Consider the following 27130-nt stretch of genomic DNA (forward strand, 5'->3'; position numbering starts at 1 on the left):
TGTTTCAACAGTCACATCTTGTACTGTTGGCAAGATATCTGCGTTGCCAGCTAGTAATGTTCAGGGGAAAAAAATGAGTCAGATTTCAAGAATAATGAGCTTTTCTTGGATGATAACATAGAGGGGGGAAAAAAGAGAATTTATACCTTAATCACATGTCTCAGCAAAAGCTTTAGGAAAATGGTGATTCTGGGAGTCAAAAAACTGCAGGACCAGTCGAGGTGACGCAGTAGCACAAACCATGCACTGTACCATGGCTTTTTGTTTCTGTGTGTGGCAGTGAAATAATTAAAATCACAAATCCACATTCCCAATATTTTCTCATTTGTGACCCAAAGTACTGTGGGCATTTCAGAGGAGATGTGTGAAAAGGGAGAGACTTTTCAGATGAGCACATGGTCTTTGAGTATCTAATTGCTGCTGAAAATTTAATGAGACAGAGAGGAATGATTGTCTTTGAACACTGGAAACATTTCAAGACACTTGTCCCCATCTGCTGCTGCTTTGGAACCACTAATTTCCCATGGCAGTTGGGAGAGCTGCACTGAGCAAAGGGTGACGGCAGCCCCAGGGGTGTGAGAAGTGGGGAACTGGTGGGATGAGACCCTGCACAGTGCTTCAGTGCCTGGGTGGGCTTCCCCTGCAGTCCATGGACCCCTACAACAGGTTGGGGAGAGAAAAAAACCGAGTGGATAACCCTGTGTGTCCTTGGTATCCAGCATTTAAAGGATGGCTTGGTCCCATTCCTGTGATTAGCAGGTGGAACACCAGGTGTGTTAAAACCCACCCTGCTCCTACTTTGGACCCACGGGCACCTTGCCTGCCTCAGAGCTTTCTTCTCATCCTGCAAATCCACTTGACTCTGCTTTGGGATTTGGGGTATTCCCCACCCTTACTGCTCTGTTACCCACTGCCAGCACTCTGCAAGTTCCACCAGGGTCTCCCCCCTTCTCTTTGGGGCTCTCTCCTTGTCTCCTATGCATGTCCTTTCCCTTTACATGCCCTTCTCCTCTTTTTCACCCAGCCAATTTCTAGGGTTCCCACATGATTTCTTCCAGACGAATTTCTAGGGTTCCCCCATTTTTTTTTCCAGATGAAGAAAGAGCAGTTGTACGACTGAGGCTGTCAAAGGAGTGCTTTCCAGGAAAGGAGTGGATCCCAAGCCGTTTTACATCTCCTGTGGGGGCAGTTCCACGCACAGATGTGCACGCAGGACCTGCCCTCGCTGCTGTGCTGTTGAGCGGCCCTGCGGCCCCGGAGCGAGCCGCGGGTGCCTCCGGTTCGCCGCCAGTGCGGCAGAGGGAGGCGGCCACGTCATGCTCCGGACACTCGGTGCGCTCAGCGGCTGCCGGCACCGAGTGCTGCCGGTACCGAGTGCTGCCAGCACCCGCTGCTTCCGCGGCCGCGCCTTCCCCGCCGGCATCTCCGGTGCGTGCGGAGCGGGGCTGCGTGCGGGGCCGGGGGCACCGGGACGGCCCCGGGACGCTGCCCGGCCGGTGCCGGGGCGGGGCGGACTCGGCGGGTGCGGCCCCTCCACCGCCCCTTGGCAGGCGGGGCCGGGGCGGCGCCGGAGCGGGGCCGGGAGCGCGGGAGCCCCTCAGCCCCCGGGACCCCCCGGCCGCCAGCGCAGGTGAGCGCCGGGACGGGGCCGGGCTGGGGCTGGGAGCGGGGCCCGGGTGGGCCGGGGGCTCCGGGGTGCGCGGCCGGCGCTGCGGGGCCGCCTGCGGCAAATGCCGGCTCCGCTCGGGCGCCGTCAGCGAGCAGCGCTGCTGTGCTCGGGAAAAGCGCTCCAGCCTCTCGGAGAGAGGGGCTCGGCACAGCCCCTGAGCGGCCCGAGCTGCCCAGGGGCCGCCCTTGGCGCTGTGTCCCCCGTGCTGGTGGCAGCGCTGGGAGGGACGGACGGATGGATGGATGGATGGCAGGCAGGCAGCGGACTGGCTGTTTTGGCCAGTAACCTGCCGGCCTACCTCACGGGGTGCTGCTGGTGTCTGCCTGGCCTTTAGATGGCTTTGGCACATGGCGCGTTGTCGCCACAATTGTCTCTGCCGGGCTTGGGGAGTGGCAACACCTGTCATCCGGACCTGCCCTGGTGTAGGGCTTGTGCTGCCTGGCTCAGCCATGTGTGTTTCTGCTGTGGGTTAGCTTTGGATCATGTTTTTGGCAGGGCATGAGAGTTTTAAGAGCTCCAGAAGAGAGTCTGGAACATGGCACATTGTATGTGCCTGAGATGGGAAGTGAAAGGTGAATGTCATGATAGAAGTTATTAGAAATGCGTGACTTGTGTTTTGCTTCCATCAACAAGATGGACTCTGGTTTCTGGTACTGTGGAGCCGTTGGGAACAGTTGAAAAGGCCCAATTTCAGCAACTTCTTCAGCTGGAAGCTTTCGTTTATCACAACTTCCTCCAACTCCCAGGCTCTGCTTGTGTTAGCAGTAATAGCAAGGGTGCAAGGAACTCATATCCCTTTGCCAGCATTTAAGAGTTACAACACCTCTCATGGGTTACAGGCTGTACTTGTGCATCTGAGAAAGCTGAAACACGGAGGAGTTGTTTGTTTGATGTTGTGCAGCAAACAATTGTCAGGTTTGGGAGCAGAGCTGTGCACAGTGCTGGTTTTCAAGCTTTTGCTTTAACCATTGAATATGTTTTCCCACTAGGTAGTTCCTCAGGCAATACTGTGAACTTGCCCAAAAGCTGATTGGAAGTTTCCACCAAGGTTCTCGAGTCTCCCATCAGATACTTTTCTCGCTCTGTGATGTCTCTCTGTGGTGATACTATTTTACTCCCAGAATGAGAAATGGCTTTACATTCATTTTTCTCTTAAGTTTCTTTGCCTGAACTCCTCTTTCTCTCCTCTGGCTCTTGCTTTTGGTCGGATCTAAGGTTCTGCTGAGCCTGAATGATGGCATACTGCTCTGGTGCTCTTCTGGAGATGGGAGCCCCCAAAACTGCAGCCTGTTCTTATCACCACATGTGCATTCTGCTTTCCTATCTCTTCTCTTGCTGACAACCCCTTTCATCATCAGCCCTGCACACAAACAAGGTTATCCCCAGTTCAGATCACATTAGTGTAGTTCTGCTTCCATTACTTTTCTCTGTGAGTCTGTTTTGTGGGAGTGTGTGTGTGTGAGGTGGGCATTGAACAATTTAAAAGCTCAAAGGAGTCTTTATTTCATCAAGGGAAGGGCCTAAGCCAGGGGATTCTTTAGCCCCAGTGGTTGTTTAAAGCTTGATCCTTGTAGTTCTCACATAACCAGAACAAATCCATGGATGGTAGGAAAACCCATGGTTCTCCAGTGACATCTGGATGCACAGAAGATGCTGATTGTTTGTTAATTAAGTGCTGGTTTTTATCAGCACCTCTGGTAAGGAAGGAGATGCTCTGTAGTGTCTCAGAGGCCTGAAGAGTTAGGTGTGGGCATTTTCATCCCTTGCCAGGGACAGTTCATGGTACAGCTACATCCATCTAATGGTTTGTGTAAGTAAAAGTCAGATTAATCAGGGGCTCAGAAATGTCTAAGAAAAGGCATTGTCAAAGCAGCATAACTGTGGGTCTGGTATGGAGAGTTGGATGAACAATGAACTGCTGTTGAAAGAATGAGTGAATCAGTGCAGGCAACTGTGTGACAGGATAGGAGAGCTCAATGTACAAAATGGAAGCTGATAATATGAAAAAAAACTTTATTTGATTTTTGTATTTGGTGGAGGTAGAAGTCATAGGATGGTAAATGAAGTAAAGGGAATTCAAATATTGTAAACTAGGGTTTGAGGAAGATAAAAAGCCAGGCTCTTGATTTTAGGGATTGTTTAGTGCTTGAATGGTTTTCCACACTTTTCTCATGGGTCCCCAGTGTTTTCCTACCTGTTCATGACCTGAATTTGACACTTGTGGGTGTGTGGAAGGAGGAACTAGGGACAGAGCTGTGGTGCAGCCCTGTCCCAGGAGCTGAAGGAGAGCAGAGATGGCCCCATGGCACAGCTGAGACTCAGATCCTGTTTTACAGGAGGCTGCTGGAAGCTGTGATGGAAACATCAGTGGGCACAGCAGCAGAGTCTGACCTGTCACACCAAAGGGAAGCAGCTCCAGCCTGGTTCTGTGTGTGGTGCAGTGACTGGCACTGGGTGTGAGTCCCCAGCAAACCTGCCCGCGTTTGGTTTGCTCTCCCAAGCTCTCATGTGCAGGCACAGTTTGACACATTTACCTGCTGCAGGATTCTTCCCCATCTGTCTGGAAGGGCAATTTGGGGGTTACTTTTACTTCAAATGACTTGTCTGCAACATGGGCTTGTTTTACCCTGTGACCCCAACCAGAAGATCAAGACCAAGCTCAAAACACTCTCAGAGGACACTGAAGTGCTGTGAGAGCTCAGGGCTGGCTCAGCTCTGCCCAGTGTACTGATTGTGTGCTAAAGCCATGTCAAACACGTGTGTACCTCAAAATTCCGTGGTCTCCTCCCCCAGCCAAAGCCATGCCTGCAATGAAAGTGACTTCCTGCAGTTTCCCACGCAGCACATCACCTGTGAGCTCTGCACTGCTCATTTCCTATAAGCTCGAGAGGTATTTTGGTAGTCCTGGGGTTTTGTAATTTTTCAATTTGTTTGTGGGTGTTGGAGCTTCCGTGTCTGTCTGATGCTGCAGCCTCGCAGAGGAACGCTGCTCCATGTCTGATCTTACTGCTTTCTTTTTTTGGTTTTTTTTTTTTGCCTTTTCCTCTCCAAAGCAGTTGCATGTTGTAAACACCAGAGCTGTGGCTGATAAACTTCACAAGAGGAAATTGAAATTTGTGTTAGTAGGTTTTGTATCGGCTGCTGGCTTGTTAAATACCGGCTGGGTGGTTTCAGATGTGTCTCTTGCACCCTGATACTCTGCAGGTGTCAGGGTGCAAATTTACCTTGCCTCACATTCCTCACCTGTGTTCCCTGCTGTTGCTGATGCTGTGCTTCTATTCTCTACATGGCATCCAGTAAAATTGAGGGTTTATTTCTGTCCTAGAGCATGGACTCATCCCACATGGGCATCAGCTCTGCCTTGGCCAGCTCCCTTCTTTGCTGAGAATACACATTTATTTATTACCCGCACACTAAATACTGCCAGGGGAAACGTTAAGGAGGGGAGAGCAGCCTGTAGCTTTCCTGCAGAGTGAAGAATAATAAACTGAGGCAAAGGCCACAGGGGAAGTTGTGGAATTGCCTTCATCTAAAGAGTGAAATTTTGTCTCATGGTTATTTTCCTCCACCACTTTTACTGGCCAGTGATGAAGAGGTCTGGGCTTTAAAAATTGAAAATTATATTGGAGTATTCTTTTTTTTTTTTTTTTTTTGGAAGACTTCTGCAGTGAAAGACACAGAATATATCTCAAATTACTCCAGTAGTGTAAACCCTGCCAAAAAGAAGTGATGCTGCCCTTGGCTGTTCACAACTGGCAGAATGACCCAGAGAAAAGGGAATTGTAATTGCTTGTACTTGTGAGGTCAAGATAATGCAAACAAGGTTGGAGAACTGTTCCGTTTCCCAAGGCAAAGAGGAAGAGGGAAGTCAGGCAGTGCACAGTACCCATGTATGCATAGCTGGCTTCATGTAAGATCTGTCACATCAGATCTGAGCTCCAACAAGTAGAACATTCTGAATTTAGCAATGAGAAGGGAAGAGACTTGGCAAATGATATATTGGAAACTATGGAAGTCCAGGGATATTCTTCCTTTGGTATATTCACACCAGGAAAAGATCCTGCATCCTCTAAATCAGGGAGTTTGGAAAGACAAGGTGCTGAGCTTGAACTGACACTGTAGTGCTCATAGCACTTCATATTCTCTGGGATGTGGTGCCAGATAGAAATCCTCAGCAGGAGGAAGCAGCTCAGCCTTGGCTGGGTCTGTCTCTGCTGGTCAGTAGAGTTGTGGTAGTTTGCTGATTCAGGCTGAGGTAGCAGATACACCAGAAACCTGCTGGTTTTAGTGTTGATGGGCAGAGAACAAGGCCAGCCTTGCCTCCTCCCCCTTTGCTGCCCTCCCTGCGAGGCCCGGGGTGGTTTGTGGTGATGCAGCCTCTGTGCTGAGGAAGCAGGACAGATAAAACACAGCTCATGTTTCTGGGAATCCTGACCTCACTGCTGACAGGGAAGTGGTGTGCTCCAAGGAGCTGGCAGATAAGATGCTGGGCTCCTTGTGCTTGCTGGAGCCCAGGGCTGGCTCCTGAGGAGCTGCCAGCAGGACTTTGTGGTTTGGGAATCAGTTGCACTTTGCTCAGCATCTTTCCAAGTCTCTACAGCCAGGGCTGCAAAGCTGTGCTTTAAGTTGTGAGTGGGGAAATGCTGTGCTGGTTTCATGGGCTGAGGAGAAGGGACACAGACTTGCTCAGGGCTGAGCACCTTCCAGGCTGTACCACTGGGATGTTCCTCTGCTGACCTGGCAGGAAAACTGCTGAGAGGGAGTTGGGGTGAGCTGGTTTCTCTGCTGTGGTGGTTGCAGAGAATTAGTTGGAGCCACTTCCCTGTCTCGTGCTGGGAGCCAGTGCCAGCAGTTCCAGAGTCTCTGGCACAGGGGACACTTGTCACATGTGCAGGAAACCTAAGGTTTTACTGCTGTAGCCTTTTGCTTGTGGGCAAATGGATGGAGAGTTTGTTACAGGTCTTTGAGAAATGTCTGACAGGCTGCTGGTGAATGCCTTTTGTGTCATCCTGTGTTTGAAAACAGCAGCTTGTACCTGATCTTGTACCAGATTCTTGTTCTCTTTGCATTCCTTGGATGTGCTGGAAATAAATTGTAGCATCCTGTCAAGGGACAGGCTGCAGAGGAAATAAACAAACTTATTCTGATTGCCTCACCCTTCAACTTCATTTTTCTATACTTGTAGAGGGGGGATGTACAGCAGAGTATTATCTGTTTGTGTGTATAAAAGTGCATGCATATTTGGAACCAGCAACAACTCCTTCTCCCTCTTGCAGACTGGAACTGAGCTCTGGAAAAACAAAGTGGAGCTTGGAGCATGTGGCCTGAGGATTGCCTTACACAGCCAGGGGTAGGAACTTGTTGTTTCTCTTGGCTGCTTGGTCATAGATGAGCTATTGGGACAATGCCTTTGTTCTCCAGAGAAGATAATTCTCTTATTTCTTTGTCAAATGCAGGTGTAGATGTTAATCCTGGCCTAGAAGGGATTAAGAGAGGGTTGCATTGAAATACAAACAAATGCTATAGTTCTGTGTGGCTCAAAGGCACTGAAGTGGAATTTTTATTAATTTGCTAATTTTTCCTGAGCTTTAAGGCTGTGCTGACCCTCATTTTTTTAGGTTCTTTTGCACATTAATTTTCTACAGAGCCCAGCACAGAACTGAGCAGATAATATGTAGTCAACAGCACTGGATTGTTTTTCCTTTTCTTGCAGGAGGTAGCTGAGCAGTGAGCAGGATGCCCCCAGGCATTTACTGCCCTACGGAATTCTGGTCCAAGGGGGAAAACCAAAACATCCAGGTGGACTTTTTGCTGCCCACAGGAATATACCTAAACCTCTCAGTGCCCTGCAATGCCAGCCTGGGCACCATCAAGCAGGTAACAGCCTTCTACCAGCTTTGGGTGATGGTCTGTGTTACAGCCAGAGGTCATCTACTGCAGAGTTCTGCCTCCAACAGCAGGCACTTAGGATGAGAGTCAAAAAAGGGATGTGAAGTCATGTGAGAGTGCTATCCACAGGGAGAGAAGCATCCTTGGGAACTGGATAGTGTTGACAGGACTTGAGAAGCTCTTGGCTCCTGTCCTTGGCATCCTGACAGATTTCATGTTACTGGGGGCAAGTTACTTAACCCAGTTTTGCTTCCAGTGTGAGTAATTGCTGTGTTTCACCGGACCAGAGTCAGCAGGTGCTTACTGTGAGATGTTCAGGTGGGGGTTATTTAAATGCTCAGGCTGAGGGATTGACATCACCCAAAACAAAAGGCAAGCATGAAGAAAGGAAGTCAGTGAAAGGCACTAAAATAAACCTGCCCAGCAGTTCAGCTCCAGCTGGAGCCACCAGACCTGGCTGAGGAGCAGCCTGGGAGTGCTAGGGGGATGTGAGGAGCTTGGGCTGGGCTCTGCCTTAGCTGTGTGCTGAGGGACAGGTGGTGGGTGACAGTGGCAGGGTGACGGCAGCAGGTGACAGCAGCACAGTGGCAGCAGGGTGATGGTGTGCAAGGTGTTGGTGTGCGGGGTGACCACAGCAGGTGACAGCAGGTGACAGCAGGTGACAGCGTGCAGGGTGATGGTGTGCAGGGTGACAGCAGGGTGACAGCAGCGCAGTGACAGTGCTGTGTCCCTGCAGGTGCTCTGGAAGCAGGCGCAGTATGAGCCTCTGTTCCACATGCTCAGCGACCCCGAGGCCTACGTGTTCACCTGCATCAACCAGACGGCCGAGCAGCAGGAGCTGGAGGACGAGCAGCGCCGCCTCTGCGACATCCAGCCCTTCCTGCCTGTGCTGCGCCTCGTGGCGCGCGAGGGCGACCGGGCCAAGAAGCTCATCAACTCCCAGATCAGCCTGCTCATCGGCAAAGGTCAGCCCTCACCCCATGGGCCTGTGGCTGCTGGCTCTGGGGCACACAGCCCTCATGGGCCCGTGGCTGCTGGCTCTGGGGCACACAGCCCTCATGGGCCCAGCATGGCTGCTGGCTCTGGGGCACACAGCCCTCATGGGCCCAGCATGGCTGCTGGCTCTGGGGGCACACAGCCCTCATGGGCCCAGCATGGCTGCTGGCTCTGGGGGCACACAGCCCTCATGGGCCCAGCATGGCTGCTGATTCTGGGGGCACACAGCCCTCATGGGCCCGTGGCTGCTGGCTCTGGGGACACAGAGCCCTCATGGGCCCGTGGCTGCTGATTCTGGGGGCACACGGCCCTCATGGGCCCATGGCTGCTGGCTCTGGGGCACACAGCCCTCATGGGCCCGTGGCTGCTGGCTCTGGGGCACACAGCCCTCATGGGCCCAGCATGGCTGCTGATTCTGGGGGCACACAGCCCTCATGGGCCCGTGGCTGCTGATTCTGGGGGCACACAGCCCTCATGGGCCCAGCATGGCTGCTGGCTCTGGGGGCACACAGCCCTCATGGGCCCAGCATGGCTGCTGGCTCTGGGGGCACACAGCCCTCATGGGCCCAGCATGGCTGCTGGCTCTGGGGGCACACAGCCCTCATGGGCCCGTGGCTGCTGGCTCTGGGGGCACACAGCCCTCATGGGCCCATGGCTGCTGATTCTGGGGGCACACAGCCCTCATGGGCCCATGGCTGCTGGCTCTGGGGGCACACGGCCCTCATGGGCCCGTGGCTGCTGGCTCTGGGGGCACACAGCCCTCATGGGCCCGTGGCTGCTGGCTCTGGGGGCACACAGCCCGTCCTGGACAGTCTGGCTGCAGGGCTGGGACAGCAGCAGGATCCCTCTGCAGGGCATGCAGGGAACACTGCCTGTGCAGGGCCAGGGAAGGTTGTGGCAGAGCACTGGGCTATGGGGACAGTGCCACTGCACATCTTCCATCAGGGCCTGCTGGCAGCTCAGCTGACTCTGCTTTTGGCCATGTGTTAAACATGGGGTCAGGGAGACTTTCACAGACGCCTGAGGAAAAGGCTCATTTCCCCCACTGGCTGCAGATGTTTATTTTGCCCTCCTCTCCTGCTTTGCACCCAGGTTTGCACGAGTTTGACTCCGTGCAGGACCCGGAGGTGAGCGAGTTCCGCGCCAAGATGTGCCAGTTCTGCGAGGAGAAGGCGGCCCAGCGGCAGCAGCTGGGCTGGGCAGCATGGATGGAGTACAACTTCCCCCTGCAGCTCGAGCCCGCCACCATGGGCCTCTCCTCTCTGCAAATCCCCACCAAGAACATTTTTGTCAACGTCAGGTTCCAGTCTGGCGGGGTAAAGCACAAAACTTTTCAGTCACGGTGTTTGATGGGTTTGTGCCTTTCCTTTGGAAACCTCTGTGTGCGTGCAGACAGAATAATGTGTGCCTGGACTGTGTGTGCATGTGTTCAGTGTTCATTCTCCAGACTGCTTTGCCTGCGGGGAGGGTTGGCAGGGAGCTGCTCTCCCTCCTGGTGCACTGGGTGTATTGGTTAGCTGGAAGCTGAGGTTGCTGCATGTATGTGGGCTGGAAACCTTTTTGGGTTTGGGTAGGAAAGGAGCACAGAATGCAATACTTGGCTTTCCTTTGGAAGCTCAGGAGCCTGCTCAGCAAACACTGCTCTGTGCTGCCCATGGGCCCCTGTTCCTGCCTCCTGCCTGGGCTTACCTTCTGCCTGTTGTGCCTGGGCATGAAGCATGGTCACCCTGGCAGGAGAACAGCATTCAGAGCAGCGTGTTTGAGCATGGGGACCCTTCCAACCTCTGCCCTGCTGCTGGAAGGACTGTGGGAAGGTTTTTAATGACTGGCAGCCACGTGAACTGGTGATTCTGCTGAAAATTGAAGTTCCTGATTTCCAGCCTTGTGCTTACACTGCTGAAATTTTCTCCTGCCCAGTTTGGCAGGAACAATATCCCTACTTACCATAGGCTGATGTGTGTGGTTGTACCTTCCCATGCTGCTCCCCACTGCCAGCAGCAGGAATGCTGCTCCCTGTCTGTGCCACGCCAGCCCTGTGCTGGTGTCTGACACTTTGCTGTGCTGTTGGGATTGCAGGAGAGCTTCACGTTCCAGATCTCCCCCTGGGAGTTCCCCATCACCCTCATGAGCTGTGCCATTAAGAAACAGGCCACCGTGTTCCGCCACGAGACCGTGCAGAAGCCAGAGGACTACACCCTGCAGGTGAATGGGAAATGTGAATATCTCTATGGGAACTACCCCCTGTACCAGTTCCAGGTGAGCCTCGTGTCTTGCTTTGTCAGTGACTGTTCCCACATGGCCTTCTCTTGCTGGGGGTGTGGGCTGGGACGTGTTGTGAAGGAGAGAGGGCTGTTTGCAGGGGTGCAGCACACCTGGATGCTGCCTAGGGCAAAGGGTACCTCCAGCAACCTAACCAATCCTTATCTTTGAGGGGGCAATGGTCTAAGCCTGTCCCTGGGTGCCAGGGACGTTTACAGGCTGTGGTTCTGGAAATATCTGCGTGCTTGTATGGTGAGATGAGGGTTCTCCCATTGAAAGTTGGGCAAGTAATCCTGAATCATGTGCTCCTCTGGCAGGGCAGACTGCTGCTGGGAGTGCTGAATCCTCCTCAGTGTTTTCCCTTAATGCAGCCATTTGAGTCCATTGATGAAATGCCAGCTATAAAAGGCACTTCATATTCTCAGCTCTGGCAGCATGAGGCCAGCGAGTTGCAGGTTTATAAAGCAAGAGGAGATAATTGAGAGCTGGAATTGGATTGTTGCTGTGTCCTTCCCCGAGTCCCTGCAGGGCTCCTGCCTGGCTGGTGGCTCTGGCAGGCCTGGCTGACCCTGTCCCCTCTCAGCACATCCGCAGCTGCCTGCAGCGGGGCCTGACCCCCCACCTGACCATGGTGCACTCCTCTGCCATCATTGCCATGAGGGACGAGCAGACCAACTGCATCACCAGCCCCCCAAAGGCGGCCTCCAAGCCCCCCCCTCTCCCCAAGAAAAAGGTAAGAGGGGACAGGGACCCCTGGGCTCGTCTGTTGGGGGACACACTGGGCTGAGCTGGGAACAGCAGTGGGTGCTCCCTGCCTTCTCAGGACAGGTTCCCAGTGGGGAATAGGGTGGCCATTTCCAGCCAGCCTTCCAGCTCCCCTCCACAGCTTCCCTGCTTGTCCCAGGCTTCTTGCTTTTTTTCTGTGAGACCCAAAAGCATGGAATGGGAGATGAGTTCTGGTGCTGACTTGAGAGGTCTTTGTTGCATCTGTTTCTGATCAGAACCCTTTTCTCTTTGCAGCCAAACTATGGCTCTCTCTGGTCCTTAGAGCAGCCTTTCTACATCGAGCTGGTGCAAGGCAGCAAGGTCAATGCAGATGAGAGAATGAAGGTGGGGACTGACTCATTCTGGGGTTTGCACATGTGTGATTTCCCAGTCACAGCCCTCTGGTCCGTGTGGGGAGGACAGGGGTGGCTGGCAGTGTGACCTCACCTGCTGCAGCACCGCAGGGATGGGGAGGGAAGTGGGCAGACAGCAGCCCAGCTAGAAAAGCTGCTGCACAGCAAACAGAGCTGCTGTCCTGAGGTAATGGCATTGGGCAGGGGACACCCAACTCTGAGAGGAGTGATGAGAGAGGTGGGGTTGGCAAAGGGAAGGCGGGAGGCAGCAGAGGCCTGGGATGTGTGGGGTGTTTGCCATGAAGGGGGAAATGAGGAGAAGGGGAACAGCTGCCCTTTGGGAAAGGAAGGAAACTGGGCAAGAACGTGCCCAGTTCTTGCCCAGTTTCATGCAGATTTGCATTAATCAACATGCAAATCTGCATGAAGTGTGAAGATAACAATGCCCTCCCTGAAGCTGAGTGAAGAGAGAGAGCTGAGTGTCTGGGTGAACTGGGAAAGAGTCAGGAGAGGGACAGACACCCTGTCCAGAGAGCAGCTGCCCTGTCTAAGGAGAGAGACTTCAGAGCTGAGTGTCTGGGTGAACTGGGAAAGAGTCAGGAGAGGGACAGACACCCTGTCCAGGGAGCGGCTGTCCTGTCCCCTTGCCCTGCAGCGCACAGGCCAGTCCGCGGGCTCACTGTGCTGTCCTTGCTGCTCCCTCAGCTGGTGGTGCAGGCAGGGCTGTTCCACGGCGCCGAGATGCTGTGCAAGACCGTGTCGAGCTCGGAGGTGAGCGTGTGCTCGGAGCCCGTGTGGCGGCAGCGCCTGGAGTTCGACATCAGCGTGCGCGACCTGCCGCGCATGGCCCGGCTCTGCCTCGCGCTCTACGCCGTGGTCGAGAAGGCCAGGAAGGCTCGCTCCACCAAGAAGAAGTCCAAGAAAGCTGTAAGTGAGGCCAGCCTGGGGCTGAGCCAGGCTGCCTGGGGCTGCAGGTCGTGTCCTGTGCTCCTGAACCTTTTTGCTTTCAGAAGGCTTTGTATGAATAAAGCAGCTTGCAGGGCAATGGCCAGTAACTGCTCTAGCAGGAACGGGAAGCTGAGAAGTGGCTGCCTGTAAGAAAGGCTGTTCATGTGCAATTTCTTCTCTAGAAAGACCATTGAGAAACATACCCAGCATCTGACTGGACCTAAAGAGGAATCACTTATCTTGGTGTCCCTGTTTCGCTCTTCTGCAACTTCCTTGTTTTGTAGTTGAGGTTAAACCATCATCTCTCTTGCATTTTCTTTCTAACAAGGTCTTTCCTGCAAATCCTCAGTGGAGAAAATTACCAGCTAGGGAGAGGGAATGAACTGAGGAACGTAAACTTTGGTTATGGCAAGGTAAAATTAAAGTGCAGATTCTTTAAGGTCACTGTTCAGGTGTTGCAAACTGACCAAAGTGTTAAATCACCTTGGAAGCTCTTGATTTGAGCATCTTAACTAGAGGTACTGATATTTCTTGCTTTCCAAAACTTCTATCCAGTTAATAATTTAGTAAGTAAAAGCAGATCCAACTGCAGCCTGCAATTGAATTGCTGATTGCCCAGAGTTGTAACATAAGCCTCAAGCTCTTTCCTTTATGAGCAGCAAAGGCATTTGTGCCTCTGCAAATTATTGTTTCTGTGACCACAAAGACTGTTCCCGTGCCTTAAGGAGAGGGTTACTCATGCCATCTGTGCTAGAGTGCAGAGGAATGAGGCACTGATGAGAGTGATACAGAAGATTGCAGTTCTGCTCACTCCTCCTCACTGCTGGGAGGTTCACTGAGCCTTGTTGTGCTGGCATCAGTGGGGTTCTCAGGGTTACTGTGCAGTCATGTCTGGGAGCAACAGCCAGCTCACAAATCCTGCTTGTGGGGACCAATTTCTGGGTTGAAGACTTCAGACTGGAAACATTTTGAGGCCAGGACCAGGATTAACAGTTTTATTGCTGGGTTTATTTTTTATTTAAGAATAGCAGAACCCCAGCTCTTACTGGAGGCTTTTGTTGGACAGAAGATCTGATTCATCCACAGGCTGGATGATTGTGGTCACACTGGAATAATTTTCAGTTTTGAAGCAGTCAGAAGGAAATCTTGCTGTTCTGATTGACAAAACAGAGCCAGTCTGTTTAGCTGAGTCGTTAAGAGAAACTTATTCTTATGTGTGTTCTGGTGCTGGGGAAAGGTGGGTGCATTCTGAGGAGCTTTTAGTATAAAATCACAACATTCACTACAGCTGAGCACTGCAAAAAGGAATTTTTCCCCATGGTGAGCTACAGCTCTGAGTGAAGTGTCCAGAAATAATTTCAAATGATTGGTAAGGGCAGGTTACAGAGTGCACCCTGATTTTTTTTGTTTGTTTGATTGTTATTTTTTTCCTTACTCAGAGATTAATTCCATCTATGTTGTTTATATGCAGCCTGTCCAGAGCAGATAGGTGGGACTAAATCATTAACTACCACAAAAGCAGGCATGTTTGCAGGCTGACTGGATGAGTCAGAGGGTTAATGTCACCCAGAGGGCTGGCTTTCAGTGTTTCTCTAAATCATGCTGGAGATGGCTGTCTTTAGAATGCTGGATCCTTTTTTTGCTGGACCTTATCCACCAGAAACCTTGCCTTGTGTTTTGGCAGGCTCTGAGCTGTGATTAGATGTCATTTACTCTGTTAGAAAAGGTTATTGCTGCTGCTGGTGTTTTATTTGGCTTTTCCCTGTTGTCTGGAAGCTGATGTCCCAAATGTGATTTCACTGAAGATATTTGGAGTAATCAAATCAGCTCCAAGGTTTGTGAGAGGCTTGAAGTGACTCATTTTGTCATGTTAGAGGGAAATGGGGGCTCTGTTACCTCCCCCAGTGCTGGGGTGTTCTCTGAGGTAAGGCTGCTGCACTGGAGTGCCCCAGTGGAAGCAGATGTGTCCCTGTGGCTCCTTCCAGCATGGCTCTGTTTGTGGGTGCCTCAGTGCAGGATTTCTGCCATGTAACCCCTTTTCCAGTTGTTTTCTGTGCTGTGATCTGAGCTCTGAGTGCTGCTGCATGAGGTCAAGTGTTCCATCTGGGGAACCTGACTGCAGGAAAGCTGAGCTCACTCGTGGAATGTGTGTCTTCTCTGGGGCTGGGAGCTGGGTGAGGGCAGGGGATGGGTTCTTTTTCTTGGCCATGTCCCAGGCACTTTACTTGGAGTCTCCCTCCTCTAAAATGAGACTGGGTTGGATTTGTGGGGTTTATTTTTGGGGTGTGGTGAGGGATTGGCAGCATAAAGTTTGATTTCTATAGATAGTGTTTATTATTGTACAAAGAAGCCAAGCCTTTTTTTCCTATTATGAGCTATTTCTAGCATCCTTCATCTCATTTTCCAAAATCGTGCCTACTCTGTGTTCCCTGTTTCAAAATTAAAGTTCTTCTCCCTCCTCTCAAATTGTAAAATATATGTAATAGTTCCCTCAAATATTAAGTGTAGAGTAGCAAGGCCTTATTGGAAAATTAGAACTTCTTCAGCTTTGCCAAATATCAGGTGGTGAAGTTTCAGACAGATTTGTGGGGAGCCTTTGGTGCCATTTGGCACCACACAAGACCCAAGGTTTTGGCAGGTGCCCGCTGCCATCTTGCACTCTCAATTTAGGGGAGTTCAGGAGGGGAGCAGGCAGGGTGTCCCTTTGCAGGGGGGTCTCTCAGTGCCCTGCTGCCCTGGGCAGGGCAGCCCCCCACGAGCGCTCTCTCCGCAGGACTGCCCCATCGCCTGGGCCAACGTGATGCTCTTCGACTACAGGGACCAGCTGAAAACAGGGGAGTGCTGCCTGCACATGTGGTCCTCCTTCCCAGGTACGGCAGGACAGGGAGCTGCTGGCCTGTGGCATCCTCAGGCTCCCCCAGGAAGTGGAGTGGCCACTGCTCTGTGCCGAGATGGCAGCTAGAGCCCTGCCAAGGCAAGGCTTTGTTGAGCTTGGCTTTGCAGGTGTGGCCTGAGGTGGCTGCTCACCTGAGGATGCCACGTGCCCCTCGCTGGGGAAGGCTCAGGAGGGTGAAGTGCTCGTGCCCAGGCAGTGCCCAGGGACAGCCTCTGCTCTGCTTTCTGCACCAAAGCTTCACAAGATTTGGGCTCATGGGTTTTATGTATTTTTTTTTTTCAGATGAGAAAGGGGAACTTCTGAACCCCATGGGCACAGTGCAGTGCAACCCCAACACTGAGAGTGCAGCAGCCTTGGTCATCTGCTTCCCCAGCGTGGCAGCACATCCTGTGTACTACCCATCCTTTGAGCAGGTGGGGCACAGGAACACTTTTAGGAATTCCCTCTCTGTCCCTTCCAGTGGGGAGCCTCTAGACTGGGTGCAAGCAAACTTGACTAATAGATATTGTTAACTGAAAATTTCACTTTTTCCTCTCACCTAATGGACCTTTGTGTGAATACTTTTCCAAGCCATGAATTACTGAGGTAAAGCTGCTCTCATAGATGAGCATTTGTTTAAAAAGTGGGTTTAACTGAGCTGCCTTCAAGCTGCATTAGGCTCTGTAGGAAGGAAGAGGAATAAAGGGGAAATGAGTGAAAGTAGGCAGCTCCCTCCCTTTCAGCAGAGTGATAACATGCCATGTGTGAGGTGGAGATTTTCCATCTGTCACTGCAACTGGCCAGGCAAGTGGAGGAAGAGATGTGCCTGTTAGAGGGGAGGAAAGAGCTCTGTGCTCCCCAGGAGGCAGGGTCTGGCTCAGAGCCTGTGCCAGGCAGAAAGGGGAGCCCGGGACTGGCAAGGACTGACCTCCAATGCAGCATGAGTTACAGCTACAGAGGAACTGGGAGCCTTTCTCACCCTCTTTATTTGTGTCCCAGCTGCTGGAGCTGGGAAGGAATGGAGAACAGCCCCGAGCTGCCCCAGAAGATTCTGAGGAGGTGAGTCTTCTGGCATCACTTTTCAGCTGCCTGCCAGCCTGCTTTCATGGACTGCTTGTTTCCCCTTACCCCTCCCTGCACTCTTCACCCAGCTGGGTCGTGCCCAGTCCTGCAGGGTCCCTGTGGGCTGGCTGAGCCCAGAGTGTGCTCTTGCTGTGCAGAAGCTGCAGCTGAAGGAGATCCTGGAGCGGAGGAGCCACACGGAGCTGTACGAGCACGAGAAGGACCTGGTGTGGAAGATGAGGTACGACATCCGCGACCAGTACCCGCAGGCCCTGGCCAAGCTGCTCGTCATCACCAAGTGGAACAAGCACGAGGATGTTGCCCAGGTGAGGCTGCTGGGGCTGGCAGCCAGGGCTCCTTTTTTGGTCCATCCTTCAGTGTCTACATTCCTGTGCTGTGTCTGGGAGCCCAGCTGAGCCAGGGGTGTTTCACAGTTTTCTCAGGGAAGTTCCCAGCTGAGCTCTGGCTCTTCTGGGCTCTGTTTGGTTCTGGGGGCTGTCCCAGATTCATTACTGGCCAGCAAGGTCTTGTTTATCCCTTCAAGAAACTGGAGCAAGAAAAAAAAAATCTGTATAATTCTTGGGGAAAAAAGATATCTGGATTGAATATTCTTAAATGATAGTAAGAGATCAGCACAAACCACCCCAAGGGATCAGTTTTTGACCTGGTATCTGCAAACTTGCTGTGAGGCATCTATAAATAGTGACCCCCTGTAAAGGAGCCGCTCTTTCATCAGTAGAATTTCAGATTTATATCCATTGTCATAAAAGCCTTGATCCTTTTTCTAGCTATTTTCTTTTTGGTCATTACAGATGATTTCCCTGCTTCAGACCTGGCCAGAGTTGCCTGTCCTGAATGCCTTGGAGCTGCTGGATTTCAGCTTTCCTGACCGTTACGTTGGTTCCTTTGCTATCAACTCCCTGAAGAAGCTGACGTAAGTGCTGTCCCCAGGGGAGAGGCAGAGCCCTTTCTATTTCTGCTCAGGGCTGCTGAGGGGCTGTGAACAGGAGTGACAGCCTTGGCTTTGCAGCTTTTACAGAACACTTGTGGCAGTGAAGACAAGGTTGTGTTTCATGTTTCCTTTCTGTCCACAGGGATGATGATGTGTTCCAATACCTGCTGCAGCTTGTCCAGGTGCTCAAGTATGAATCCTACCTAGACTGTGAATTAACCAAGTTCCTGCTGGAAAGGGCATTATCCAACCGCAAGATCGGCCACTTCCTCTTCTGGCATCTGAGGTGAAAAGCAAATCTTTTAGGCTTTTTTCTCAAAAGTCAAGGGAAACCAGCATTTACTGAGTCCTTCATTGCTCTGTGAAGTGGGAACTGCTTCTTTTTACCTTGGGTACTCAATAGGAATTATTCCAGGAGGACACAATATTGGTTTTTTATTAATTTCTTTTGTCTTTTGTCGTTGTAGTGGTGGTGTTTGGGTTAGGTTCTCTTTCCAGAATTTATATATATTTGTGACTATATACACACATGCCTCTGAGCTGGAATTTGCTTTGGGCTTCCATGGCCACCTGCCAGCTCTGAGCCATAAGCTGTGAACTGTTCTTGCTCCCCAGGTGATGTTCTCAAAGGAGGGGCTGGGGACTGAGTCACCCAGAAAGATGTTTCACCACCTCAAGCAATGGTTTTCCTCCATCACCATCTGGGGTGGGGGCAGTATTTTTCCTCCCCCATTCCATAGGATCTAACCAGCAGCCAGGTGCTGTGCTGTGCTTCCCTGTGGCTGCTGAAGGGGACAGGGGGTGGCTCTGCAGTGACTCTGCTCTAACTCCTCCTGCCTGCTCCCTGCTCCCTGCCCAGGTCGGAGATGCACGTGCCCGCTGTTTCCCTGAGGTTTGGGCTGATCCTGGAAGCCTACTGCCGGGGCAGCACCCACCACATGAAGGTGCTGATGAAGCAGGTACTGATTGCTTTGGGCCTTCCCTCTGCCTTGGGGCTGCTTCTCAGCTCTTGGCCTGCCCAAATTATTGTTACCAGTAATACAAGAAAAGCTTTGTGAGGGCTGCTGGCTTTGGGGTCTCCTGGAGCTCCCAGCACGTGTGGGGCTGCAGTGTGTGTCTGGAATGGTCTGAAATGTGCAGATCACTGCTCTTACACATCAGCTGGCTGAGGTGCTGTTCAGTGGGAGCTGCTCACTACCAGAATTCCCCAAAAGCAGCCAAGGGCAGGCTGGGTCCTTGGTCTCATCCTCTGCACTTTTCCAGCCAGGGCACCTCACTTCTTCCTTTGGTGTGTGGTAATGCACTTTATTCCTGCAATGTATTTGTGCCTGGCAGAGTATCCACAATTAATTATGGATCTTCCTCAAGCAGATACTACTAAATTTGTTTTGCTGCAGTGTGTGAAATTGCTACAAATTGAAGAGGAAGTAAGAGATGGAACCAAGGTTTACATTTCACAGGAAATTTTAATGTTTTTTAAACTTTCTCCAGGAATTTCCTATTTGTTAACCCTGTTTCATCCCTCCCTTTTTTCAGGGAGAGGCACTGAACAAGATGAAAGCTCTGAATGACTTTGTGAAAGTGAGTTCTCAGAAGGCCACCAAGCCTCAAACCAAGGAGATGATGCACATGTGCATGAAGCAGGAAACCTACAGGGAAGCCCTTTCCCACCTCCAGTCCCCCCTGAACCCCAACATCATCCTTGCTGAAGTTTGGTAAGGGAGAGATCTGCTCCTCTGAATTTGTGTGAATTTTGTGCTTTGTTTCACACTGGAGTCAGGCTTTGTGTTATCCCAAGGTTCTTTCCTCATGGGAGCCCCACGTCCATCAGTGGGTGGAGTTGCTGTAGGACTGGCAGCTTGGATGGCTGATATTTTAATAGATGGAAACTGAGGGTAATATTTTGATTTCCTCTAGTGTGGATCAGTGCACCTTCATGGACTCCAAAATGAAACCTTTGTGGATTGTGTTTAATAACGAAGAGACAGGTGGAGGTGGAGTGGGTATAATTTTTAAAAATGGAGATGGTAAGTCTTTATTATGCTTGTGAAAATTTATCTTTTAGTCTCAAGTATTTACTGGAGTGAATGGGCCTAAATCTGAACCATTAAGATGTTGTATAAATTAGGAACTTTATTGGTTTTGAGTGAGTTTTTTGGCAGTAATCTGAAAATTTATATTAACTCCCCTCTATATTTCACCTGCTTCCCCCTTTAATTAAGATTTTAGTGCAGTGGTAATTGGATGTCTTTGAACATAAAATCTGTTTTGCTCTGCAATGCTGCCCAGATCTGCGCCAGGACATGCTGACTCTGCAGATGATCCAGCTGATGGACATCCTGTGGAAGCAGGAGGGCCTGGACCTGAGGTGAGCACGCAGCTGTCCTGCACTGACAGGGTGCAGAGGCTGCTTTCTCTGCAGGCTCCTGGGCAGCTTCTGTGGGCTGGGGAGCAGAACTGCAGAGCAGAAAGGGAGGAGACAGGGCAGGCAAGGGAAAGCTTGAAAGTCAGCACCATGCATTTGTGGGCAGGATTTCAGTGGAAGGGTTTCTTTCATCTCTGCAGGATGACCCCTTATGGCTGCCTCTCCACAGGAGACAAGACGGGGCTGATTGAGGTGGTCATGCACTCGGACACCATCGCCAACATCCAGCTCAACAAGAGCAACATGGTGGCCACGGCTGCCTTCAACAAGGACGCTCTGCTCAACTGGCTCAAGTCCAAGAACCCGGGGTGAGGGCTCACCTTCCCCTCCCTGCTCCTTTTCCTTCAGTTCTGCACGGCTCCAGGCTGTCCCCTGCGGGCTGTGGCTGTTCCCCTGCCTGGCACACCTGGAGGCCTCGTGTGGATCTCATTTCCATTGAGGTTGTGGACCCCACCTTATTGAGACCCCTTCAGTTACAGCTCTTACAGCTCATTTCTGTGCAGCAGGGGTGGGAGTCCTGCCTCCAGAGAGCACTGTGGGAATCCAAACGAGCTCCCCTCCCTTCTGCAGCTGAAAACAGCTCTCCCCATGGGGCAGTACTGGAGTCCAAAGTCAAATTATCTTTCACTCTTTCCTGCCCTCTCCAGAGATGCCTTGGACCAAGCCATCGAGGAGTTCACCCTGTCCTGTGCTGGCTACTGCGTGGCCACCTACGTGCTGGGCATTGGGGACCGGCACAGCGACAACATCATGGTCCGGGAGACGGGGCAGGTAAGGGAGACACCTGGGCAGGGGATGGGGCTCTGGGCAAAGCAGGGCACAGGGCACAGGGATTGATCTCTGCCCAGAGCAGGGCACCTGGGAAGGGGATGGGGCTCTGGGCAAAGCAGGGCACAGGGATTGATCTCTGCCCAGAGCAGGGCACCTGGGCAGGGGATGGGGCTCTGGGCAAAGCAGGGCACAGGGCACAGGGATTGATCTCTGCCCAGAGCAGGGCACCTGGGAAGGGGATGGGGTTCTCCCAAAACCCTCTGGCCAGGATCTGCTCAATGCAGTAACTGAAGAGAACTCAGCTCTGATCAGCTAAAACAGGTAATATTCTGAAAATATATATTTTTTTTAATTTGCAGCTGTTCCATATTGATTTTGGTCACTTTTTGGGGAACTTCAAGACTAAATTTGGTATTAATAGAGAACGAGTCCCTTTTATCTTAACTTACGACTTTGTGCATGTCATCCAGCAAGGAAAAACTAACAACAATGAGAAGTTTGAAAGGTAAGTGCTGGGAGTTAAACCTGACTTCAGCTTTTGAAGCTCTAAATTTTTAGTATTTGTTTCCACCAATAAGTATTAGTATTATAAGTATTTAGTATTTATTTCCACCAATGAGCAGCTTCTAGCTGCCTGTACAGATGAAAGTAAGTAAGTTATTAACTGGAGAGCACAGGGTTCAGACTGCTTCAGTGCTTTTCAGAATGGTGGAGCTGGCAGTCCTCACTCCTTTGGCTGGTCTTTGCTCCTGCTCAGGTTCAGGGGTTACTGTGAGAGGGCCTACATGATCCTGCGGCGCCACGGGCTCCTCTTCCTGCACCTCTTTGCACTGATGAAGGCTGCTGGGCTGCCAGAGCTCAGCTGCTCCAAAGACATCCAGTACCTAAAGGTAAGAGGCAGAGCTCATGCTAAAACTGAGCACCTCATTTTGTGGCTGGGGAGGAGGAGGAGGTCAGTGTGCAAGGCCAGATTCTTAGAAGCAGATGAGCTCCAGAGCAGTGAGTGGATGCCCAATGCCCTGTGCAGGACATCAGAAATGCCAGGTCCTGGTGCTCAGAAACCCCAGGTTCTTCACCTGAAGGCAACAGGAGCCTGCTTGCAGAGAAGGCAAATCCCTTGGCTCTCATTTCCTAGTTTGCCTCCTGAGTCATAACCACCCATCCCTGGCAGCTGCAGAACACTTTGGCCAAGAGCAATACAGAATGTGCTCTTCCCTGCACCAACAGGAGCAGAGGGTGCAAGTGTTTATCAGAGAAAAAGCCTCCTGCAACTGCAGGAACAATTAAAAATAATTGATGGCTACTCCACTGCTCCTTTCAATTGAGTAATTTCTTATGAATAAATGTTTTACTGGTTGAGCAGTGACTTGTTCAGTTGAGCACTGATTTGTGCCTCCTGCCTACAGGACTCCCTGGCCCTTGGGAAAACTGATGAGGAGGCACTGAAGCACTTCAGAGTGAAGTTTAATGAAGCCCTGAGGGAGAGCTGGAAAACCAAAGTGAACTGGCTGGCACACAACGTCTCCAAAGACAACAGGCAGTAGAGCAGGAGCTGCCCCTGCTCAGGAGAACAGAACAGCCCCAGCACAGCACTGACAGGTGCCTAAAGACTGAGCAGTGGTGCAGTGTGCAAGACCCCCCACCTCATTCCCAGAGATCAGACATTGCTGCATGACTGAAAAACTGTTGGCCTGTCCTCAGCCCCACCACCCTGGCTGCTGTTCATCTTTGGGGACAAGGGAGAGACGTGAGGCAATAAAACTACTGCATACAGTGAAGGTAGGTAGGGGTACTGTACCCTTGAGAACTCCTTCAGCTTCAAATACCTGTTTCAATGGAAGAGTTGAGGCAGTTGTAACATCCCTCCAGTGTGCTAATGTGTGTATTTCTATTTTCTTGAAAATTTAGCTGAGCAGAGATCCCCCTATGCCTGTAGCCTATCTAGGACACCACTATTACAGCTTAGAGGCATTAACTTTGGTCACTCCTGCCCTGTGTCAGTGTCCACTGAGGTGGGTCAGCTCAAAGCACACCAAAGCTGACTTGGATAAATGGTTTTACTCTGCCTTGAGACAGGATAAAAACATCCAGGCTGTCATATTGCTTTCTGTCTGCTCCAGAGGCCAAAGTGTTCTGAAACTGAGCTGGAACTCAGCTACTGCTGTCTAGAACTGATGGCACAAAAGCTGCTTTGAAGTGGCCACTGGATCAGGTACTTTGCTTTCCAAAGTTAGGCTTTAGTTGAGCCTCAAGTAATTCCTGCATTTCTGCATTTATTTTGGTTTCAAACCTGAAAACGCTAAGATTGCATTTTCAAATTAAAGTACTTACTGCTTTTCATAAAAGATATTAAGCTGTGAGGTCTGTTCTGGTTTGGATTATTCATACAAACCCTGTTGCCTCTCAAGCACCTGTTGGTAGAAGCAGCAGTTCTGGCATAGAAGACGCCTCATTTTAATTTAATCTAACCCTGGGAGAGCCCCTTTTCCTACATCTTCAGATGATACTGTGACTCAAGCACTCAGGCTCCAACAGCTGCTTTGGTACGAGAGGGAAATACTGCAGGATCTAGAGCTCCATGCAGGCTGATCAGTGAGAAACAGTCCTGTGCCTCTGCTCCATTTTATAGAGTAAATATTGCTGGTTCCTTGCTTATTATCCTAATCTACAGAGCAAAAAGTATGCAAAAAACAAAAGTCCTAGGCCCTGTGCAAGGTGAGATGCACTGAAACCACATCCCCAGTCAGGTTCTTGTGGAAGGGAAGACACTACAATTCCAGAACTGCAAAAGCAATTCTCTTGCAGTGCCAGAGCCTGGTGTTCAGGGTGCTGCAGCACTGGCCCCCTGCTCTCCTCAGTCCCTCTCACAGCAGAAAGGCCAGGCCCTCACAGATTCAGAGCAGTGGCTCCTGTCCTGCCCCTCACTTTGAAAAGTGCAATAACACAAAGGTGTATCAGTATCAGCTGCAAGAACTGAGCACAGTTTTACAGAGCTTACTTGACTTACCTACGAGCAGTAAAAATTCAGAGTCATCGTGTGGACCTTCTTATTTGTACACCCTGGGAGAGAATCTTGGATAAATCTCTGACAGCTCTGTTGGGTCAGCAAAGAGCCTCTGACTCCAAATTCATAAAGCAGCAGCTCACCTGATGGTTTTCAGCAAGCTGAACTGTACTAAGGATAGAAACTTGGATAATTTTCAAAAATGTTCCATTTCATTACAAGTGGCTTCTCATTTTTACAAATATGCTCAGAATGATAGACCTATTTCTATTTATTTAGAGATGTTTCTGTCATTATTTTTTTTAACTCTGTACAAACTGATTGTGCTTATTCTGTTGCCTTTGAAAAAGAAGTATTTTTTTAAGCCAAACCGTGGTTCTGCAAGAAGAGAATGTTTACATGTTTAGCCTTTCAGTTGCGTTAGGTACATGTTTTGTAAATAAGAAATAAAAGATATTGACAAATTGTACACAAATGCTGCCAAGTCCTTCTGTGCTTGAGAGCAATGACCACAAAACTCTCCTACTCCCCCAGCAGAGGCAAATTAACACAGCTTATATAACTGGATTCTGTTTTGTTTCATTCAGCAAAATAAAAAATGCAACCAACCTTTAGAACCAGAAATTTATTGTAGCTTATAGACTTTCCAAACTGACCTGTTACCAATATACACATCTGAAAAGTTATACCCACAGTGGCTACAAACTGCATCAGGACATTACAACCCCTCAGTATTACCATTAAGTCATGATCAGTTTTGGTCTAAAATACAGCAGCTACAGCAACAGTATATGGAAGGATAAGTCTTCTACACATTAACACAGGACAACTGTCAGACATAAGTTAAAAGTTTCCCAGTTTACTTAAAACTAGCAGTTAATTACCACATAAGTAGTCAAAACCATTTTCCCATTTTAGAAATCTAAAATTTTACATTAAAAAAAAAACCAAAACAACCCCCAAAAACAGTAAGCTCTGGTGTGGGTTCTTTCCCTGCTGCCAGGTCCATCTCTATTGTAAAGGCACTCCTCAGTCAGGTTCCCCCAGAGCAAACCCATCAATCCCAGGGCTGCTGAGGGAATCCAGCTGTACAAACACGTGGTCAACCCTGATCTTTTATCCCTCTGGTGCTCAGGACCCTCTGTGCCCCTCTCTGGCCCTTCCCCAGTGCTCCTGGCCCTGCCCTGCCCTGGCTGTGGCACTGGGCTCTGCACCCACACCCAGGAGGAATTGCTGGTGCTTGGCTTACCGTGCTCAGGAGGGAATGCAGTCCCAGGCTCCTGTTACAGGCAGAACAAGTTACTCTTTAATCCACCTCCACAGAGATCAAGCAGAAATTCATTATTCACAACTCTGCATCAGACCAAGTAAAGTTAAACAACCCTGCCTGACAGAAAAAACAGCCCCCCCCACCCCCCCGGTTTGTACCTTCCAGCTACTGCCTTCTGCAATCCCAAATTGGAACTGGGATCAGAAACAACCCAAATCACATGAATTAACATGATTCCCAAGGTTTTTCAGGTTGGATAATTTATGCTACAGTTCTTCACCAGCAGGAAAACACAATTACTAAGTGTAAACAAAGGCTTAAAACACTGACAATCTGTACAAGGGGCTGCAGGGGAGGAGCAGGAGTGTTCAGCGGTATCAGCTACACCCCAAACCCTCCCACTTCTAAATTAGAAAAAATTAACAAAAAACCCCCAAATCCCTATCCATGTGGACTGGTAGCCCAGGTGCTCAAGACACCCCTACACTCAAAGCTGTCTGCAGTGTGCACAGCCCACACCCAGAACTACCAGCAGCTGTGGCCACACTCCACAGCCACAGCACACAGATCTGCCCACCATGCATGTAGTGTTATTTCCCCAATAACTTAAAAGCCTTTATGGCAAGCCTTAATTGGAGAAAAAAATAAAATTAAAACCAAACTGTAGTGCACAGGGGAGGCGAACCTCTGCAGAGGCTCCTAAAGCCTTTACAACTTCTCACAAGCTTGCCTGTTCCCTCTGCAAAAAAAAAAAAAAGGAGATGAAAGAAGAGGAAGGAGTTCAAGGAGAGCGGGGCATGAGCACACATCGCAGTCAAGGCCAAGACAGAGTTACTGAACATCTACACTAAGAACTGTGCCCGTGCTCCTGCTGCAGTAGGATGAGACTTGGAATAGTTCATGCTGCATGATTTTTTCACTTTAGCATGTTTTAAACCCCAATCCCTGTTTTCACTACCACAAATGACATAATTACATAATTCCAATATATTTACAAAATATTAAAAAGTCTTGTTAATCTTCTACATATTGACCTCATTCTGCCACTTTACACATGCACTAATTCGGGGGAAAAAAAATTAAAAGAAATCAACAGGCTGAAATGAGCAGCTTTACCCTTTGTCAACAAGCAATCTTTGCATCTTTTAGAAAGAGAAAAAGGAACAAAGCCAAGTTTGTTTCACTGAGCAAAAAAAGACAGTTCAGAAATTCATGTGCAATGGCTACAGAGCTGTAGAGTCACTTAGCTGAGATGACATGAAGAAAAAAGTGCAAGGTGGTTCCTCACAGAGCGTAAAAAAAATCCAGTCACTGAGGCATGGCTGAAGGAAGAAGTGCTAACTACAACCCTAAACATCAGGAACTAGCTGACAGAACACAAACACGGCTTGTGTGGGGGTTCAAGCTACTGGCCAGAATGAATTTTTTTGTTTCAAACACCATGAATCCTTGGTACCAATGGAGTGTGTTACAGTGGAGTCTTCTAGAGCGGGAACATAAAGACAAAGGGAGCAGCTAGAATCAATAACTGAGGGTAGAGTCATCCCATTCCAGCTGCTGCTGTCTGTTAACATTCTGTTGGTCCTCCTCCTGCTCTCCCTCTTCCTCCTCACTGCTTTCAGACTCTGCACTAGTGATGTCATCTTCTTCTCCATCTTCACTTTCTTCTTCCTCCTCTTCCTCCTCCTCTTCACTGCTGTGTTGATCCTCATACGTCTGTTCAGACAAAAATTAGCTGTCATTACCATGCTGGCTAAAATTATTTTTGTTCTTTATTCAAGGAATATTGAGGAAGAGCTATAGCAGATTCCTTGCTGGATTTAGAAGTTCAGCAGGAATTAGGCAGAAACCAGAAAAGACAAAGGAAGTAGCACATTGTAAAAGAGTTCTGT

The 27130-nt window shown here is 50.2% G+C and overlaps 2 protein-coding genes across 7 annotated transcripts in view; one reads left to right on the forward strand and one right to left on the reverse strand.

The window, feature by feature from the left end:
- The first annotated feature begins 1423 nt into the window (after positions 1-1423).
- On the forward strand, positions 1424-25090 carry PIK3CD (phosphatidylinositol-4,5-bisphosphate 3-kinase catalytic subunit delta). 3 transcript variants are annotated; one of them, XM_050982303.1, is made up of 25 exons: positions 1425-1630; positions 4006-4559; positions 6946-7019; positions 7383-7546; positions 8295-8523; positions 9647-9870; positions 10631-10810; positions 11397-11546; positions 11834-11923; positions 12637-12858; positions 15653-15749; positions 16058-16188; positions 16754-16813; positions 16975-17142; positions 17629-17750; positions 17911-18054; positions 18628-18727; positions 19305-19483; positions 19686-19795; positions 20058-20136; positions 20334-20501; positions 20841-20964; positions 21324-21469; positions 21722-21854; positions 22371-25090. In XM_050982303.1, the coding sequence occupies exons 4-25, from the start codon at positions 7406-7408 to the stop codon at positions 22506-22508; spliced, it is 3135 nt and encodes a 1044-aa protein (XP_050838260.1). In that variant the 5' UTR covers positions 1425-1630; positions 4006-4559; positions 6946-7019; positions 7383-7405; the 3' UTR covers positions 22509-25090. The 3 variants fall into 3 exon arrangements, with proteins under 3 accessions (XP_030087781.1, XP_050838260.1, XP_030087780.1); XM_030231921.2 differs by lacking the exon at positions 4006-4559 and having other exon boundaries at positions 1424-1630; positions 10631-10756; XM_030231920.2 differs by lacking the exon at positions 4006-4559.
- CLSTN1 (calsyntenin 1) overlaps positions 24577-27130 on the reverse strand; it is a 29659-nt gene continuing 27105 nt past the window's right edge. For all 4 annotated transcript variants that reach the window (XM_030231926.2, XM_030231923.2, XM_030231925.2 and 1 more), the window contains one exon: positions 24577-26954. In XM_030231926.2, the coding sequence (XP_030087786.2) occupies positions 26760-26954 (195 nt within the window). In that variant the 3' untranslated portion in view covers positions 24577-26759. The remainder of the gene's footprint in view (positions 26955-27130) is intronic.

Source organism: Serinus canaria, chromosome 21, assembly GCF_022539315.1.
Source record: "Serinus canaria isolate serCan28SL12 chromosome 21, serCan2020, whole genome shotgun sequence".
Classification (NCBI taxonomy): domain Eukaryota; kingdom Metazoa; phylum Chordata; class Aves; order Passeriformes; family Fringillidae; genus Serinus; species Serinus canaria.

Coding starts and splice junctions, on each gene's coding strand:
- PIK3CD (XM_050982303.1), top strand. CDS start 7,406: ATGCCCCCAGGCATTTACTGCCCTACGGAATTCTGGTCCAAGGGGGAA. Junction 12,859..15,652: donor AGAAGAAGTCCAAGAAAGCT/GTAAGTGAGGCC, acceptor CTCTCTCCGCAG/GACTGCCCCATCGCCTGGGC. Junction 16,814..16,974: donor CCCCAGAAGATTCTGAGGAG/GTGAGTCTTCTG, acceptor CTTGCTGTGCAG/AAGCTGCAGCTGAAGGAGAT.